Raw genomic sequence first — 18,709 nt, forward strand, 5'->3', positions numbered from 1 at the left:
TGGGTTTGACATTTGCCTATTTAGACAACTTTTTTTTTAAATTTTATTTTATTAAATTTATTGGGGTGACAATTGTTAGCAAAATTACATAGATTTCAGGTGTACAATTCTGTATTACATCATCTTGGTGCAGCCGTTATGGAAGGCATTGTGGAGGTTCCTCAAAAAATTACGAATAGAATTGCCATATTTAGACAACTTGACTGTGCTGATTAATGTTAGGTTCCGTGTCTTCCATACAGCAGAGGGGGAAAAAAAGATTTCCCTAATATGATTTTGCTACTGAAGGAGTAGGTCAGGGGACTTTATTTGCTCTTTCTCAGGGCAAACCCAGTTGAGTCATTGGTGAACCTCAGTGTCAGTAAGAGTTTACATAGTTGCCATAGTATAAACCGAATTCTGTTCTAACTATGACTTGCCCTTTTATTATAGACTTGACTGGAGAGACTCCCCCGATGTTAAATGAAGTGCTTTATTTATTAACAGCCAGGCAGCAGGGGCGAAAGCTCGCTGTGCTGGCAAATGCCCGCCATGCACTGGTAATAAAGGCATTCTCCAGGGGCAGAGTGTGCCGAGCGCTACAAGAAGGAAGCAGTCGTAAACAAGGTGTTTTACATTCAGGACGGTTTCTCTCTCATCTTGAAGTGTGTAATTGTGTTCTGGATAAATTATGGAAATAAAAAAAATCAGACGTTGCTCATAGGGAAATAACCCTCTTTAAAAGCAAGTAAATTTTCCAAGGCAGAGCCATTAGAACCTTGGCAACAAATCCTGATGTTGGCTGGTTAGAAAGTACAAACTATGGGCTGGAGAAGCTGATAGAACTGGGTACAAACACCAGCCCGGCCACTTAGCTGAATTACATTAGGCAGCTTATGAAATGTCTCTGTGTCTCAGGCTCTTAGTCTTCAAAATGGGGATATTGAAAACTTCAGGAGTTGGAGAGGGAAAAGTGTGCGAAGCAACTGCTAGGACAGTGCCTGTCACTGGATAAATGTTTGTTCCCTTTCCCACTTCCCCTGAATGAGCATGTCATTTCTCGTTCAGCTTCTTGCTTGAAGATTTGCCCTGTCAGCCGCTCGGGTAGCCATACTGTTGAGTGAATAGATTCCAATTGATGCTAGTGTTGTGTATAATGTCATTTCAACAGAGTTTATAACAAAATGATGGTTCAGGAAAAATTTAATGAGTTAAGCCAATTGAAGATTGAATTAATAGGTGACTTATGAGCCAGCTGCACTCAGCCCTAACCAACTTAGCTGAAATGGTATTACTAATCATCAAAATAAATTTTATCTTTTTCTAAATAACATGCTTTCTCTTCCGTGTAATGAATGTACTAGCAACTTCTAGTTTACTATGGGAGACTTGCCTGTGAGTGAATGGACTTCTCCAATGCCAGAGTTTTGTTTTAGAAATTGTGGGGTAAATAAACAAGTTATAGGGAATACAGTTGCTGGGATAATTAAAATCCACTTTGGTTCTGTCTCTCAAATCTCACCCCTATATACCAATTACCAGTCAAATGTCGATACGTGTCAGACATTGTTCCACCCTTAAAATAAACTACTTTGCTATTAACAGCCTTATTTAATGTCTATAGTATATTGTACCTACTTGCTATCTTTTGCAGAACATGTGCTATTTATTACTTGACAGCATGTCTACTAATTAAGTTTTAGAAAATTGGAAAGGTTTTTAAGTGGATTATTTAAGAAAGGCACCAAAGTTGCCTGTTTGTACCCTTCTGCTACATATCAAATTGTGTTTTGTAACAACCTAATTGTCATGATATATATTTCAAGAGGAAATTTACCAACTCACAGTGCACCCTTCTGTTTGGAAGAAATATTTGAGGATGTGAGCAGAAATTATTTTTACATAAAGGCTTCAGGCAGTTAAGAGTACTGACACACATATCATATTTTCATCACTGTCATTCACTCCCTTTGCCTCAAATAAATAGGTCATTATTATTCCATTTCAGCCATCTTATGGCACCTCGAAGTATGGAGCTCTGTTTAATATAACTACTATCCAGCTGACCCATATAATTTATTGGTGATTTTTACAGAGTGACATCCTTGGGCTACCACCATCAGCCAAGGCACTTAGGTATCTTTCAGCAAAACATTTCATTATAACTTATAATTTTTTTAGCATTAGCATTATAACCATGTTAACGAACTACTGTGTTTCCCCAAAAATAAGACCTAACCGGAAAATAAGCCCTAGCATGATTTTTCAGGATGACATTCCCTGAACATAAGCCTTAATGCGTCTTTTGGAGAAAAAATTAATATAAGACCTGGTCTTATTTTCGGGGAAGCACTGTAGGAATTGTTATTTTCTGAGACACTGGGTTTTAGGTTGGCCTTAGAAATTTCAAAAAAATAATATAGTAGTAATGATACCACCATGCATTTGCAGAGCATATTATGTGCCAGAGCACAGGAAGGGCAAAAATTCACAGATGACAAAAATTTTGCCTGAATGATTTATTCCATAATGACACATTAAATTGATCTGATCTTATATTACTTAATTATAATAATTAAGAATGTTTAGACTTCTTAAGAAACAAAAAATAAAAAACCCTCTGGTTCTATTTTATTACCTTCATTGCTTAAAACACAAAATCATAGTCAACCCCTCTCTGCTCTCATCTCCTGTGCAAATGTTTTATAGCTTTAATATAAATATAGCATGCTACTCAGAATATACTAGGATTCCAAGTAAAGACTAAAAGTATATAGTTATTTCCACAAGGACTATTCTATTAGAGCATAATTGAATTGCAACTGGTTTTAAGTCACAGGAGCTGCAAGATAGTAGTATCTATAAAGCCTTGGTTTATGTCACAGGGATTGAGCCTAGTCACCAAGTACCCTTTCCCTATGTTCCTTTTATAAATGGAAGATTCTTATTTGTGTTGCTAATAAACTTCCTTTAGATAGAAGAAATCTCCCCCACAACCCAATAGACCCCATTTGGTATTCTGGTCTCCTCAAGGCAAGTCCCATGACTTGAGACAGTTACAGCATTTGAATCATGCAGTTTAATTTTTCTTTCCTTTCTAGATTGGGTTACCCTGAGGAAATAAGGATATTGTCCTTTCTGTAAATACTTTTGCCAGGGCCAGTATAACCACCTTCAAAAGCTTGCTTGATTGGCAGGAATACCCTTTCCTTGTTCTTTTCTCAAATCTGGAAATAAACTGCTCCCTCCAACTGGGTTCTGAATTCTGTGTTTGTCACAGTAATCCACTGAGAAAAAAATAAGCATCCCTTCGTTTTTTTCTGATCACTCTTTCTCTTTGTTGTTATTCTATAATGCTACTCACCGCACTGAGCTTTCACTGCTGGATCAAGCTAGGGCAGATTTACCCTTTTACTCACTACAAGCCCTGTGGGTCTGTGTTCCCATACCCAGGTTAATTCCCTGAATTAGAGATCTCAAGGATGGGTTTCATTTTGGTTTATTCTTCAGATAGCAAGATTTTTGTTTATCTGTGGCTCTAATAATTTCTTCCTTATTCCTCAAGTTTCCTCTTTTCTAATTCTCTACCAGAGGCTGGTCTATTTCTAGGTGGATTTGGCTGAAAGCCATCTTAGACACCCCTTCTCACACTTCCCCACTGTGTCCTGCCAAAAAAAGGATCCTTCAGCAGAAATATGATAGCAGGTGCAAATCCTCCATTGACTCTAATTGCATCTCTATTTATGCTGTCTCATGTTTTTTTTAGAATAGTATGTATCTTTGACCTTTGTTTCTTAATGTGACATAGTTTTGTTAGAGAGTGAATAAGCCACACCAAGCTGATATATAATTACATAGAGAGCTCCTTGAGGGTAGGGACAGTGGGCCTTCATTCTTGTATTCGCACCATTTCAGCACATAATAGTTGCTTAATAAATGTTTGGATTTAACATCTAGAGAAATGGTGATGATGGTGATGATGATAGCAGCTACCATTTATTCATGAGAAACTAGACACAGTGCTAAATGCTTTATCTTCCTTAATCCTCCCAACAGCTCTGTGAGGTAGCTTTTAAATACTATCCCCATTTTGTAGATGAGAAACTGGCTGAAGGTCTTCAAAAGATTCAGTTGAGATCATACAGTTGAAAAGCAGTGTCTTTCTTCCTCTTCCTGATTGAACATTAAACCTATTTCCTACACTCTACTTTTGTTCTGTAAGTGGGGATTCGATGTGTTTTCACCCACGCTGCAGCTTCCTACAGGCTAGAACAGTGTCACATTCTTCTCCGTCCCCTACTGCGCAAGATGTAGAAGTGGACATTCAACAATTGCTTCATTTTTTTGCTTTTTAATTGAACTCTTTTGTCCTCCTACCTGTGTGGAACATTTGGGACTTTTATGAAGCCCCAGCCCATGTCACTAAAGTTAGAAGCAACAAACTAAACAGGTCTAGAGTAGAGATAGGCCTGATTATTACATCAGTGGGTCTAAAAGCCTTCAGTTGTTGACATGTTGGAAACATGTCAGTATTCTAAATGACTAAGGGGGTAGTCTGTAGGAAAGGGCGTGGTTCAGTACTGGCTGGGACTTTGGGTAAGTCAAGGTATGTGTTTCTGGGAGCAAAGTAAGCCTTCCTGGGACTTTATTGAGATTCCAAAGAGTCATAGGGGGGTAGGTCCTCACTCCCACACAGTAAACAACTGAACCGCCTATACAGTAGACACCCCCCCATCCATGTTTTCACTTTCCATGGTTTCAGTTACACACAGGCAACTGTAATCAGAAAATATTAAGTGGAAGATTCTGGAAATAAACAATTCATAAGTTTTAAATTGTGAGCGGTTCTGATTAGTGTGATGAAATCTCAAGTCGTCCAGCTCCGTCGCAGCCAGGACGTGAATAATCCCTTTGTCCAGTGTATTGGTACTGTATACGCTCCCCACCCATTAGTGACTTAGTAGCCATCTCTGTTATCAAATCGCCTGTGAAGGTATCACAGTGCTTGTGTTCAAGTCACCCTTATTTTACTTCCTAATGGCCCCAAAGCACAAGAGTGGTGATGCTGGCAGTTCAGATCTGCCAAAGAGAAGCCATAAGGTGCTCCCTGTAAGTGAAAAGGTGAAAGTTCTTGACTTCATAAGGAAAGAAAAAAATCCTATGCTGAAGTTGCTAAGATCTATGATAAGAACAAATCTTCTATCCGTGAAATTGTGAAGAAGGAAGAATTCGTGCTAGATTTGCTGCTGCACCTCAAACTGCGAAAGTATAGCCACAGTGTGTGATAAGTGCTTAGTTAAGATAGGAAAGGCATTACATTTGTGGGGGTGGAAGACATGGGCAGAAAACGTGTTCTGACTGATGGCAATGTGTTTTGCTACAAAGCACCGAGCCACCCAGCAAGGGATCCCCTGAAACGAGCGACACCAAGCCATTTACTTCAAGTAAGGGATGTTTACACAGATTCAGGACTAGGTTTGGACTGAAAAATGTAAAAATTACGAGAGAGAGAGAGAGAGAGAGAGAGAGAGAGAGAGAGAGAGAGAGAGAGAATGTTCACATAGCTTTTATTACAGTACAGGTGACCCTGGAACAACACAGGCTTGAACTGCATGGGTCCACTTATATGTGGATTTTTAAAAATAAATATGTACAGTGCTATAAATGTATTTTCTCTCCTAATGACTTTCTTAATATTTTCTTTTCTCTAGCTTACTTTATTTTAAGAATACAGTTTATAATACATACATTGTACAGAATATGTGTCAATAGACAGCTTATGTTTTCAGTAAGGCTTAGTAATTAAGTTTTTTGGAGAGTCAAATGTTATACTCGTATTTTCTACTGCATGGGAGGGGTTAGTGCCACTAGCCCCCACGTTGTTCAAGGGTAAAATGTATTAGGTTGGTGCAAAAGTAATTGCGGTTTTTGCAATTATTAACCTTTTAAACCTCAATTACTTTTGCACCAACCTAATATAGTGTTCTAATTTTTCCATTTTATTATTATTGTTGTTAATCTCTTACTGTGACCTATTTATAAATTAAACTCAAACAGATGTATGTATGTATGTATAGGAAAAATACCTAGTATATATAGGGTTCAATACTATCCCCAGTTTCAGGCATCCACGGGGGTCTTGGAACACATGCCCCGTGGATAAGGGGGGACTGCTGTGCACAGGGAATGCCCACATCCACCAAGACAGGATTGTTTACTGGTCCGTCCCACCTACTGCTGTGAAGTGGTCCCTTGAGTTTTCTGTGAGGTAACCAAATTGCTTAGCTCAAGGGCATGTGAGCTGAGGGTGAGTCTGCGTACCTCCCCTACTCCATTTGTGACAGCTACACCTCCTCATAAAAGCCAGACTCTGACCTTTCCATATGTCTCCAGCACAGTACTCAACTAGTACAAAATACTGGAGGCTGAAATGTTGGCATCACAGCTTTTGAGAGCATATCGATTTCAGGTTTAGTTGTATTTTGCCCCAAGATCTATCTCGGATTAATAGACTTATTTTGTGGACTATGGAGAAAGGTATGTGAGCCATACCAAATGTTACTACTGGTGTCCACTTCCTAATACGCTTCTTGTTTCTCATTTTAATTAATCCCATTAACAAAATTTTAATTGATGGAAATTTTTTCTGATCTTTTTTTTCTCCCTTTTTTAAAGGTGATGGACAGAATTTGTTTACAAAAGATGTGACAGTTATCGAGGGAGAAGTTGCAACCATCAGTTGCCAAGTCAATAAGAGTGACGACTCTGTGATTCAGCTACTGAATCCCAACAGGCAGACCATTTATTTCAGGGACTTCAGGCGTAAGTTTCCATTTCTATAGTATTTGATGACAACTTTTTTTCCTACATGTTGTCTTGATAAAGAGATTGCCAAGGCCTGCTTTTTTTAATTTAAACTTAGATGCTTAATTCTTCAGAGGGAAGAAGAGACATGCAATCATAATCTTTCTACTTAATAGAAACCTTGAATGGTCCCTTATAAAAGTAAAGCAGTCTCACTTTGCAATAGAAATTGATTGTAGTAATTCAAGGTGAATTGCAATTGAGTCCCAAATACTTAGCTGACACAAACAACTCAAATAGGCTAAGGCAAGGAAAACATAGCATTCTGAAAGGTAATCTGTTTGGTTTGAAGATTGAAGTTTCCAAGGCAGCCTATAAAGACAAAACCAAATCTCCTATCACCATAGCGCCTCTGGCATATGAGGGTATCCATGTACTAAAATCTTTCTAAATGTAATATCACAAAAGTCAATAATCGAAACCTAGTTGTATATCATAGTAGTAGTTCAAATGGGTGTCAGGGCTTGGCAAGAATAAGAATCAGATCTTTCGAAAAATTATTTGAGAGCGCTGGTGCCTAACGAAAACAGGTGATGAGCATGTCCCTTCTTGCCTGCTTCTCCCCATTCTCACCTCAGTATATTTATGACCTGTGGAGAGTTGATAAATCTAAAGAATATTTAAGAAGATGAAGGAGGGTAAAAGGAGAAAAGCCAGCTTCTCATTCTTAGAGTGATTTTTTATCAATATATACTAATCTAGCCTTTGCCAAAATTAATATAAGGACTTTGAAAGTGAATATTTGCTATAAATAAAGAAGTCCACATACATTGATTGTGTGGTGACTATGATTTCCCACTTTATGCCTAATCAGTTTCATGCTGTGAAGCTGAATGTATTAGGTTGGTGCAAAAGTAATTGTGGTTTTTGCAATTATTTTTAACCTTTTAAATGCAATTACTTTTGCACCAACCTAATACAGTGGTACCTTTGCTTTTTGAACGTCTCCATTGACGAACATTTTGGTTTATGAATGCCATAAACCCGGAAGTAAATGCTTCAGTTTTCAAACATGACTCAGAAGTCGAATATGTCACACGGCTTCCGCTGAGTGCAAGATCCTGAGGCCCAGCTGTCGGCTGTTTTCGAACGTTTCAGAACTCATGGATTATGTTCGAAAACCGAGGTACCAATGTAGTTAGGAAACAGCAGGACAGGTCTAAGGCCTCCATGGGCCTTGGGTCAGGTACATTTGGCAGCTCCGCCTAAATCATAGCAAATAATATCAAATGCAAAGAAGCATCTAAGTTAAATTGGATTATTTTCCTATGCATTTTTTTATTAACGATTTTCATTTTGACTTGAAATTACTAATGATGTTTTGGTTTTCTCCCATAATTTGGAACCACTATTTTTTTTTTTAATCATTATGGAGGTCATTTTGTTTGTTTGTTTGTTTGTTTATTTTGAGGAGGGCGCAGCTCACAGTGGCCCATGCGGGGATTAAACCAGCAACCTTGGTGTTATTAGCACCACGCTCTAACCAACTGAGCTAACCAGCGCCCCGTAACCACTGTTTTTAAGGCCTCAGATTTTTAGACAGTTAAAAGAACCTGTGGGTCCTACTCCCTGAACTTCCCAGTGCCCAAAGGGAACTCCTGGCATACCCTTTTCTTCTGTTTTCATTTTACCTATCTCTGAGAAAAATCCCAAACCATTTATGAATAAGTGCTGAAAACTGACAGCACTTGGAATTGTGGCAAGGTGTAGTGTGTGTGTGTGTGTGTGTATTGTACATACTCACATATTCACCTGTGTGTGTAAGTTTCCTTTTGGATGGGGTTATTTGTCCACCTACCGTTATCAGAGAAGCCCAAAATAGTAACTCAGGAAGTACAAAGGGTACTTACCCAACAGGTACAAAAAGGCCTAATCAATGTTTCCACCCTGTAACTGCCTTTCTACTCACCTGACATTTTTCCTCACCTACTGTGTTTCCCCAAAAATAAGACCTAACTGGAAAATAACCACTAGCATGATTGTTCAGCATGTTCGTAATTAATAAAATAAGCCCAATGCGTCTTTTGGAGCAAAAATTAATGTAAGACCCGGTCTTATTTTCGGGGAAACACAGTAGGGCTTATTTTATATTACGAGCATCCTGAACAATCATGCTAGAGCGTATTTTCCGGTTAGGTCTTATTTTCCGGGAAACACCGTAGGTAAGAAAAATGGCCTTTTTCCCACAGTTATAAACTCTGTTTTGTTTCACAGCTTTGAAGGACAGCAGGTTTCAGTTGCTGAATTTTTCCAGCAGTGAACTCAAAGTATCGTTGACTAATGTCTCAATTTCTGATGAAGGAAGATACTTTTGCCAGCTCTACACTGACCCCCCACAGGAAAGCTACACCACAATCACAGTACTGGGTAAGAAAAGCTTGGGGCTGTGCTGGGAAACAGTGGGGTGGCGCTTACCACCAGGTGGCTTCAAGCAGCAAGGAAAAGGTTACTGGTGAATTTTACTGTTTAAACTTGTTTTAGGAAGAATCACCACCCATCTTGCTGAATTTTTAAAATATCCTATTTTACCAAACACTCTAAGGAATGGCCATCAGCAGGCCTTATAGATTCCACTAGCTCTTGGGTTTCAAATCTCAAACTCCAGAAGCAAAGATCAAGAGAATTTAGTCCCCTCAAATGAATCACTCACCATGTGAAATGCCATTGCTTCTAAGTACTAGAATCTTTTTTTCTTCTGTGCAGGAGAGGAGGAGATGGGCTGTCACAGCTGTACCCCATTTCTGTTATGAAATCTGCTTAATGATTTTTCCTTCTGAGTTACATCTTGTTTGATATTGTTGATCTCCTTTTCTTTAGCTTTACTTTATTGCTTATACTCTAGATTATGCTATACAGGTCGTATCACATGAACACATACTTTGCCACAGACTACAACAATTCGATATGAAAGAATTAAGAGCTTCCAGGGAGAGAAGGCTGATAATAAGCAAGAACTGCTGACAAGCTGCTAGGGACACCTCTAGTGAGTCGAGTGTCTTCATTTATGATCACCAGATTGTGGCTTTCAGCAAAATCCCAGTAGCCAGGTTTCCATGTGTATATTTTGAGATAGTCAGCAGATATCCCTGTATTGAAAGTGGTATGAATTCGTTGCCTTTTAGACAAACTTATACTCCAGTGTATAGCACCAGCTGATTGGGATTTTTGAAACTGAGTTTTCAAGGACATACACTACAGCATGAAGCAAGATCTCTGATTTACACCTTCGGGAAGATGATGAATCAAAGTGTATTTGAAGCGGCAGACTGCAGCTTTTCGGTGTAATGATATGAAGATTAAAGAGGAAAGATAAATATGAAGGACGATTTTCTTGGTGTGCATGAAATATACGTATTTATGGATATACATATTGAGCTACTGCCTCATTATTTTATTGAAGCACACCTGTTAAAGAGAAAATATATTTTTTAATTCATTAAATGAAAACACGTCCCTAATGCTTATGTATATGTTCTTGATAAGAGGAATACTGATTTTAGAAAGTCCTGTTTCAAGTCTGGCCATACAGTTTCTAATGCGGTCTGTGTTTAATGACGGACAGCTTTTAGGTGTACATGTTTGTCTCTAATTTCAGCTTTAATCCATATTAGACCTGCAGAAATAGTAACCATGAAGCTTTCACTGGGGTGACGACTTTGGTATTTTGCAAATGTACCAAAATTATAACAGCATGCATTTGTAGTTTTCTGTCCATGTACTTCTATAGAATATTTGAAAGCACTGTGCTTGTTAGAGTAAGTTATTGGCTGCATAGACTTGAACTTAACCATCCACCCATTGACCCACCATTGTTTATGGCTTTTCCACAAAAGTGACAGCAATAAAATGGAATATACTTGTGGCATTTTGAATTTTCAGAATGTTTTGCTATATATACCATTAAGTATGAATATCTTTGTTTCAAAGAAAGAAATGATAATCAGAAGTTAATCATCTTGCCCAGGTTACAATGCACATGGTAAGAATCAAGAATCATAGACTTTGAAACAGACTTTAGTATTCTGTCTCATAACCTTTGTGTCTTCTAAGTCTAGGATGTTTTCTGGACTTTTTCCCCCTAAAGTGCACATCTTTTGTTTTCAGGAGTATATCTGGCCATTGGCAAGCAATTGCTGCCTGTCAGTTTCCAGTATCTGGTACATTTGTTCTCAGACCCACTGGATTGGGCCAGTTTGACTGAAGACACCCAGTGCTTGGGAGTCAGCATGCCAGCACTGGACTTTTGAGAGGCATTATACCTGTAATCCTTGTGGAGGCCTGATTATTCTAGAAATAATAGGTTCCTGTTTATAGTGTATAGAAGGAGTAACTTAAATATACTTGAAAGTAATACCAGCAATTGTTCTTTTTGCAGATATTATACACTCATTTAATGTTCTTTCTATTGCATTTACTGTAGGATTTCTTGATGAAGTAAAATTGTTGTCATCAGTGTGTGAGTCCGTCATATTCCAAAACCTGACAATTTCTGCTAATACACATATATGCAAACCTTTCTCCCAAGGTTGGGAATTTTTAGATGCTATAATGAATGAAGAATATATTAGCCTCTTCATTTCCATCTATGGCTCTCTGAAAAGGACTCTATATGTACCTACACAGCTGTCAAACTTCTTCATAGGTTGAAGATGCTCATTTTAGTGTATGTATCTGTTAGTTGTTTAAAACATTCAGCAAAAATTTCAGCATAATTATAATACATAGAGATGGGTATTTGTTAGTTACTATTATGTTTATTGTCTTACCCATGTAAAAACTGAAAGCTCTCCTGTATTTTGCATGCCTTTGGGTGCCTTGTAGGATATTCATTCACGCCTTTCACTTGTGAAGAGTTCGTTTCTTTCTCCAGATCATAGTGTAGGATTCTCTTTATACTGCTATTCATCAGAGGAGATGAACTAGAGAGAGCATACAATGCTTTAAGATTAATATAGTTACTGATAATAGTACCTAATATTATTACAGTCCTGTCCTTCTAAGATTAGTGTTCACTCTTAAGATTCCAGGAACAGGAGAACCTAATTATTTTAAAGGGTCTTAGAGTGAGACTTCACATACTGATCAGCTTTAAGACTCCTCTTTTGTTGTAATTAAGGTGACTCATCTTGCTATTGCTGATTTTTTTTAAATGTTGTAGGCGTAATGTTTATAATTAGCACTCTTATAGATCTGAGGTTAGCTAAGAAGAACCTTGACATTTCTTTGCTATTTTCTAGTAGTTCCTTCTATGTGATTTTCATTCAGGTTTTCATCTATATGCACTTCCTTAGATATATCTTTGGTTTTTTTCATTAATGGCTGCGGACAGTTTTTACTAAATGTGTCTGTTTAGTGGACCATGTGTAACTGTTCTCTGGTTAGTAGCGGTTTTAATTCATTTTTTTATAAATGGATCTTTATACTTTATTAACCTCTTTTGTATTAGAGTAGACATTATGAAATTAAATGAGAAAATAGGGTAGAATTAATAGACCAAAATAAACTTCAAGATTTTCTTGTCCAACTCCCTTTTTTTAGAAAGATACACTTAAATCATCTCATTTATATTTTCCAAAGCTTTCTCACTCTTCAAAAAACAAACAAGAAACCAACTGAGAGAAGTCAACTTTATAACTGATATCAGTAAACCACTAGGACTCAAACTATCAAATTTTATTTTATATTTGTAAACCAAACACCTCCAACTATACTTGACTATTTCTTTTAATCTGAGTATAGACCAGAAATACTGGTCATAATCTTGAGAAAACGATTTATGGACTTTGGAAAAATCATTCAGTTAATTTTCAGGATGTTCTTCTCAACAATAAACAAGTCCTTCATTTTTCTACATTGCTCGTATTTTCTAACACTTCTGAAGTTTTCCACATGTTTACCTTAGCCATAGAGTTAAAGATGACCTCAGCTCTTTAGGAAGATAATCATAGGAGCTGCGATTACAGGAATCACTCTGAAAGTTAGGGAGCTTTAGAGTACAACTGACCCTTGAACAACACGGGGGTTAGGGGCGGCAGCTCCTGCGCAGTCAAAAATCCACATACAACTTTTGAGTCCTCCAAAGCTTAAGTACTAACAGGCTACTGTTGACCAGAAGCCTTTCTGATAACACAATTAACACATATTTTGTATGTTATATGTATTATATCCGCATTCGTACAATAAGATAAGCTAGAGAAAAGAAAATGTTACTAAGAAAATCATAAAAAAGAGAAAATACATTTGTAGTATTTATTGAAAAACATCTATGTATAAATGAACCCAAACCTGTGATGTTCAAGGATCAATTGTGTATCTGTTACAAAAGAGGAGGAATTGACATGGGTAATTCCAAACAGTAGGTAATCCAGATAAGGACCAATCAGTCTGTCAGTCCCCAAATAAAGTCTACGAGACATTGGTAAATTTTCCTCTGGCCTTATTTCTGCCTCCCCCTTCCCATTTCCTTACTTTGAACCAGCAGACATTATTGATAATGTGGAAAGAACATGCCCTCATCATTATGGCCATCTCCATTTTATGGAGAGAATAAATACTTCCTCCACTATGAAATACCGCTGAAGATGAATAGCTGTGGAGATGATGAGGAAAGCTAAGGTGTGTTCAGGCTCAGTAGGAGAAAGGGCAGAATGAAAGAAAAATACCCAGGAACACACCGAAAGCAAGTATCTGACAAAGACTGTGGGACTAAATGCCATTGAGACTTGACAGTGATACATACTGGAACCTTTTAACAACACTTGACTCTGTTGCCATCAAGAAGATTCCCAGTTTACCACAGAGTGACCTTCAAGGCGTTTTTCCCAGGGTTGTACATGCGAACTGGAATCTGATCTACTCCATTGGCTAGTATTTTCCAGGAAAGTGAGCTTTGTGTGTTATAGTAGCTTCAGCTATTTGCCCTCTTTGTCATATCCTAAGGGAGCCCACCTTCCTTGGCTATCCCATACTCAATTTGAGTTTTCTTAAATTGAGTGCTATCCCATCAATTACATTTCTTAATTACATTTCCCATAGGGAATCATTGCATATGTCACCATCCGAAATTATTTTCATTACTTGATTTTTATTTTTGCCTGGACCTTGAAAGGAATTATTATTGTTGGACTTTCATTCCTACGTTTGGAGGGAGGACATTCCTAGGTGTGTTACTCCACAGTTGTTTCCTTTCTATTACTTCTTACGCTGTTCCTCACAGCTCATCAAGGTTTTATTTCCCTTAGGCTCGCACAATCTTTTCCTTAGCATTTGCTTAAACAATAGCATCCCCCCCAATATTCCTATTATGCAGCATTCAGAATTCAGTAGTATTTGTCAGTCCTAAACATCCAGTCTTTCTGTGTATTCGCTACTATCTAGGTACATGGGATGAAAACCTTTAATCCACCTGATTGTCGTCTAGCAAGGATAAACTACACTAAGGAAGGAGCTGGCCGAAGTCACCCCATTGACTTTTGTTACTGCCTTTCTGTGTCTCCTAAAATACCGGCAGATGTGCAACTCCAAATTGGATATTAGACAATCTCTCTTTATGCATTTTTAAAGTTAGGGCAGTTTTTTCCCATGTTTAACTACTCATTGGGGCCATATCATTTTAGCAACACATCCAGTTGAGCAAATCTGTTATTTGTCTCTTTCAAGGGGAGCAAAGAAGAGGCCTGCTCTTGCTCTAATAGTCACCCCTCCACCACAACACACCGTCTTGCTGAGAAACATATGCAACAAATCACTTTACTCTTACTTTTCCATTATTCTATGTATGAATTTTTACCTGCTTTAATTCAGTGTGAAAGTCTTCCTGTGGGCAGCATTTTCACATTGGACTAGAACAGTTGTAAATCCCAAATATGTGGTTTAATCCCATAATTTATTGAAGCAGAATCAGAGATTTATTATTCAACTTGATCATCCGGATGGCATGTTTATACATATTTAACTTCTTGTTTCTCTTCTGAGTTGAGAAACATATTAATCATAAGTCTCAGAACCATCTTTGCTTATTCATGGTGGTCAGGGCTCATGTTCTTAGATTCACTACTGAATTCAGTATTCTTACTGATTTTTATTTTAAGAAGCTCAGTCTTGAGGTGAAGTTGCAACTGATACAAAGTTTTACTGTCAACTCAGTTTCATAAAAGATGCTTTCTTCATCATCACCATCATAATATATACTCTTGATTTGATATCCAGTATTTTAGCCCCCAAATATTTTACTCTATTTTATTACATATATGTTTAATATGCTCAGGGAAGGGTGGTTTTAATTCTGATACATAAATATAGTTGCAAACACTTAATAATCTTTTTCACCTTTGATTTCCAAAATCTGGAGCATTGGATTTCAGAATATGGAAAGTTACTGCAAAGTAACTGACATTTCCTATATTACTGCATCTTCATAGCCAAACGATTTTATTACCACGCCATCCATAGGAAGTAATGATTATATTCTGGATCTCTATACATAATTTAAATTGAATAGAACTGGTTCTGAGGCACAATTTTTCTATGTGTGTTTATGGTGAGTGATTCTTTTAAGGGACTCCAAGTGTTTGATCTTTGCTGGTTGACTTTGGAATCTTTCATATGAAGATTGGAATCCAAGGGTTCAGTTTAAGGAGGAATATTTCTTTCAGAGACTTCCAGGTAAGGATGATAATTTCAGTAGTGTGTATGTCTCTTACTTTCATATCGACTTTCTGGTCAATTTTGTAATGACTGTTAAGTGATCTGATATCTATATTGTATAACTTAGTCACCGGTAACTTAAGAATGGGACACTGGTCATTTTTTAAGATAACTTTAGGACAAAAATTCCTGGTTGAATGATTTTGCATAATTCACTTTATTTGATGATGACTTTGTATTTCTTCTTTTTCCCCCTCCAGTGGCAGTTTGTTTGTTTTAAATTCTCGTCAGGAATGTCCATTATTTGTCTCCTGTTTCGATAACAATGGTGCTAGTTTTTAATGAATAGACGAATATGTCCAGAAATAGATTCAGTGTTTAAAAAGCACGTGTTTAATTTGTAGTCCCACCACGTAATTTGATGATCGATATCCAGAAAGACACTGCAGTGGAAGGCGAGGAGATTGAAGTCAACTGCACCGCCATGGCCAGCAAACCAGCCACAACTATCAGATGGTTCAAAGGGAACAAGGAGCTAAAAGGTAAGGTACACTTTGCCCTGTACTGAAGTCGTTTCTGCAGGGGTATGGTTCCGGTAGGGGTATGCCTTTGTGGAAATGAAAGACAAATGCAACACATGCCCCCGAAACAAAAATAATCATTTAGATATGGTTTGTCATCAGTTACTAATGTGTTTGAGGCCAAAGCATAACAGCATTTTCTTGTTCTGATTCATGTCCTCATTCTGTGGTTTGCGGGTTTATGGTGATGTCTGTCACTAGAGTTTCACTTAGATGGTCAGAAAGCACTAGACCTGTGAACTAGAACTCTTTAGACCAGGAAGAACTACTGTTAGAGGTGTCCCCTGAGCTCAGACTGTTCATGTTTCCCCCTCAGTTCTCATTGCTTTTACTTTTCCTCTGTTAAACTCAGGGAAGGTCAGAACTCCAAATTTTCATGTTGCACATTTTAAAAAGTGTATCACGGTCTTCACTACGGTGAATTCCAATTCATTCTGACATATGTTGCACTATCATCTGTGTTGACAGTGTGCTTTCCTACGATGGTGGCTGTGCAAAGCGGACTAAGAAATTTATCCTATTTATGAATTTGCAAATACCACCTTTCTTGTGAAACCAGTAATTCAGTTGCCCATTTCACCAGCTTGTTCTTTTGCAAAGTTTCTGATTTTGCGATGGCTGCACAGGCAGTTCCTGTAACCCTGCCCCCATCGTCTCTCCCTCAGTGCTAGGGTATCCCAAGTTTGAGTCCTAGATCCTCAAATGTCTGTTGCCTTAGCCATTACATTGGCTAAAGGATACAGCCTGTCCCCTATTTGACCCATTTGTTCAGTTATTCTAAGTCCTCGCGCATGTCAGCATTCTGATTCTTTCCTTTTCAAAGGGTGTCCTTGCAAGTAGTACCCAGCACAAAGGGCTCAAGGGCTGAACTCCTCTGGTTATTTTCTGGAAATGCTGGCTGTGTGCCTCAGTTTCCTCTAAAATGGGGACATTAGCGTTGCATACAGTATGTGGCTCTTATGACAATGCGGTGAGTGAATGTTTGCAAAGCATGTAGCTAGTATCTGGGCCAAGGTAAGTGCTTTGTATGTGCTTGTAAAATAAATAAAGAGTGCCAGGAAGAAAAGAATAAGCCCTTTCAGTAAGGGGATACAAAACGCTATACCTAGAAACAGATGAATCTATATATAACAGCTTAAGTTTCAAAAAGCTCACTCTGTTTTAATCTCCTATTTCCTAGGTATGGTTTTGGAAGGAAGGAGTTTCTCATTTCCCCTCTGCTTTTCTGTCTAAGTGAATTGAGCCATTAAATGTGTACCGATAAGTACAAAACATTAAAAGAAAGTTAATGGTGCGTCTTGTCCCAGGAAGTGCTGAGTTCAGGAATGGCCTCCTTGGCCTATTCAGCCCATCCGGAAGCCTCCTCCCTCCTTTTCTGGGTGTTCTTGGATGTGTCTCCCGTCTGGCCTGAAGCCGATAGCTTCCTTTGCTCTACCCACTGCCGTTGCCTTTTTTGTGGTCTTCCAAAAGTCTCAGAGTTTAAACATTTCAATTACAATTTCAATTATGGAAATCTGTTTTGTTACTTTCCGTCTTTAATTGTTGCTGATGGGGGTGGGTGAAGGGTATTCTTTGTATCTCTGTTCCTGATTGAATTACTTAGGGGATTTGGATGATATCCTGGAATTTTTAAACCGAATGACAGTCTAGTAGACATTTCAAATTCAGATGGTTTTAGGGGTGAAAAACACTTCTCTTTTCCTCCTCCTGAATGCCTCGAGCAGTCAGATGTCAAAATGGTTCAACTTCCAGCCAGCTTTCTATGGGAGGTTTTGAGATAGAAGAAACATATATAATACATTTAAATAAAAAGGGTATATATTACATGGGGTTGAAATATATCTTAACTGCTATCCGGTAAGGTTGAAAAGTAGGAAATTGTCATTTTTCTCAGTCGTCTACCCCCAGATTACCTTTATCCCAAGTGACTGCCATCATCTTTGTTAAAATAGTCATGTTGGGGCAGGGAGAGGGGCAGGATATAAAAACAGAGTGACAGAAATTTACCCAACTCTGGTTTCTTGGTACGTGTCGTGTCCCCCAGGCAAGTCGGAGGTGGAGGAATGGTCAGACATGTACACGGTGACCAGTCAGCTGATGCTGAAGGTGCGCAAGGAGGATGATGGGGTCCCAGTGATCTGCCAGGTGGAACACCCTGCTGTCACCGGAAACCTGCAAACCCAACGGTATCTAGAAGTACAGTGTGAGTACCTGTTTTAGGCCATTTGAGCTGCTATAACAAAATACCACAGACTGAGTAGCTTATAAACAACAGACATTTATTTCTCCCAGTTCTGGAGGCTGGGAAATCCAAGACCAGGGCACCTGCGTTGTCATGCTCTAGTGAAAGCCCTCTTTCTGGTATATATCTGGCACCTTCTCGCTGTGTCGTCACATGGGGAAGGGGCTGGAGAGCTCTCTGGAACCTCTGTTACGAGGCACTAATCCTCATCATGAGGCCCGCATCTTCATGACCTGAGCAGCCCCCCAAAGGCAATACCTTCCAGTGCCATTACATAGGGCATTAGGATTTCAACGTAGGAATTTGGGGGAATGCAAACATTCAGACCACAGCAAGACCCAAGCATTTGATTCTGAGAGCACAGAGTAGCAGTTGCTTAAAATCTCTTCAGAAGCCA

At 38.4% G+C, this 18,709-nt stretch overlaps 1 protein-coding gene across 7 annotated transcripts in view; it reads left to right on the forward strand.

The window, feature by feature from the left end:
• The window catches only part of CADM1 (cell adhesion molecule 1), a 339,012-nt gene that overhangs the window by 261,271 nt on the left and 59,032 nt on the right, over positions 1-18,709 (forward strand). For all 7 annotated transcript variants that reach the window (XM_074335447.2, XM_019715453.3, XM_019715454.3 and 4 more), the window contains exons 2-5: positions 6,655-6,801; positions 9,058-9,210; positions 15,894-16,031; positions 18,115-18,273. In XM_074335447.2, coding sequence (XP_074191548.2) covers positions 6,655-6,801; positions 9,058-9,210; positions 15,894-16,031; positions 18,115-18,273 — 597 coding nt within the window. The remainder of the gene's footprint in view (positions 1-6,654; positions 6,802-9,057; positions 9,211-15,893; positions 16,032-18,114; positions 18,274-18,709) is intronic.

The sequence above is a fragment of the Rhinolophus sinicus genome, chromosome 14, assembly GCF_057876585.1.
Source record: "Rhinolophus sinicus isolate RSI-liver-muscle chromosome 14, RSI-T2T, whole genome shotgun sequence".
NCBI lineage: Eukaryota > Metazoa > Chordata > Mammalia > Chiroptera > Rhinolophidae > Rhinolophus > Rhinolophus sinicus.